This window comes from Bison bison, unplaced genomic scaffold (assembly GCF_000754665.1).
Source record: "Bison bison bison isolate TAMUID 2011002044 unplaced genomic scaffold, Bison_UMD1.0 scf7180017864537, whole genome shotgun sequence".
Taxonomy (NCBI): domain Eukaryota; kingdom Metazoa; phylum Chordata; class Mammalia; order Artiodactyla; family Bovidae; genus Bison; species Bison bison.
Window position 1 is genome coordinate 6948181 of NW_011495085.1, and position 1628 is coordinate 6949808.

Genomic DNA, 1628 nt, shown 5'->3' on the forward strand with positions numbered 1-1628 from the left:
ATTGGTCAATAATTTGTAAAAACTAGGGGAGTTTTTTCCTGTGTCCTGGATGGGTGAGAGTATGCCTGAATAAGTAACCCAGTAGGAGGGAGAATAGGAAGCATGGATGGTGGTGAGGTGTCTAAGAAGAAAAGGTTATGTCACACCAGGTGTGTCCAGATGGCATATCAAAGCCAGGTAAGGAGAATGGGACCAAATGATTGAGCCTCCCTCCTTCCCCTCTTGCCAGAAAAGGCTCAACATCCACACCATGGCCAACATGTCTAGGTATGTAAGAACTCCTAATTCTCTGCTTCTGTGACTTGTGGCTTACCCAAACCCAATGACTTGCCTTTGGGGTGGAGGGGTTTGCAACCTTTCTTCTACTTGTGTTGCCTCCACCTGGGTGTCACTTCATTCTCCTTGGGCCTCTTCCTCTAATACTAGAAATATTTCCTTTTCTCCCCAATTCCCTTTCTTTCCTTTCCCTTCTTCTCCCCCTCCCTTCTCTTCCAATCCCCTTCCATGTCCTCTGATTTTCTCCTCTTAGGGTGTTTAAGAAGACCTGCTCCAATGGCAAGGTGAGAGAACCTGACCCAGCTGGGCAAATGAAAGGGGAAAAGGGATAGATGTGTATGTCCTTCAAGGTCTCAGGGGTTTGGGTTGGGGCCTTCAGGGGAATCCATTAAAAGAAGATTATGACAGTAACATGGGAGGTTGTTCCACAACAGCTATCCATCTACCTGGGGAAACGGGACTTCGTGGACCATGTGGACATGGTGGAACCCATTGGTCAGTGAGTCTGAAAAGGCAAAGAGCCTGGGGAGAAGGGGAGTGGGAGCAAGGGAGTGAAAGAAAGCCAAGAAAGGACCATGCAGAAGAGGAACTTCTGTTTCATAGTCTGAGGACTTTTCCTGACCAGGGTGCCGTCTCTCCCCCTCTCCATAGATGGTGTAGTCCTGGTTGACCCTGAGTACTTAAAAGGCCGAAAGAGTAAGTAAAAATCCTTGTTGGTCTGTGTATATGCCAGGGACCCCACTGGACGAGTGGACCAGAGAGTTATAAGAAAATTAAAAAGTGGATGGGACTGTGAATGTCTTATCTGATAGAAGCTAACAACTGGGAATTTCAGTCCAGTGTGGCTAAATTCTCTGGTTATTAAAGAAGAACTAGAAATAAAGGTCAGAATAAGACTTTGAGAGGCTCAAAGTCTGAAAAGATTCTAGTGCCTCTTCCCAAATAATATTTAAAGTAGATATATTTCTAAAGCATTAATTACATTTTCTTTTCCAAGATCACACAAAATTTACATGTGTGCTGAAATTAAATGCTTTTTTCTAAAATCTCTGATTTTCTCCCTTATTGTTGGTGGGGCCTTTGCTTCACTGCTAACCTGAACACACACTTAGACTGCCTACTGAAAGATCCAGTACACCAGAAATCCATATTATTAAAATATGGATTAAATTATTAAAATTTGCATTAAGCAAATGTCCTGATTTTCAAATGTTGGCAGCTAATTAAGAGATATTTTTTAAATCTCTCTTTGATTTGGATAAATCAAAAAATTTTATTTTTCCAAGGGCTGGATGTGACCTTCAGGCTGCCACTTTGCATTCCTTTGCATTTCTTTTTCCCTTTATTTGCGT

The 1628-nt window shown here is 42.6% G+C and overlaps 1 protein-coding gene across 1 annotated transcript in view; it reads left to right on the top strand.

Annotated features, from left to right (window-relative positions):
- The first annotated feature begins 250 nt into the window (after positions 1–250).
- The window catches only part of ARR3 (arrestin 3, retinal (X-arrestin)), a 12090-nt gene continuing 10712 nt past the window's right edge, over positions 251–1628 (top strand). Inside the window, exons 1-4 of the mRNA XM_010832129.1 lie at positions 251–267; positions 530–560; positions 711–771; positions 928–972. Of these exons, the coding sequence (XP_010830431.1) occupies positions 251–267; positions 530–560; positions 711–771; positions 928–972 (154 nt within the window). The remainder of the gene's footprint in view (positions 268–529; positions 561–710; positions 772–927; positions 973–1628) is intronic.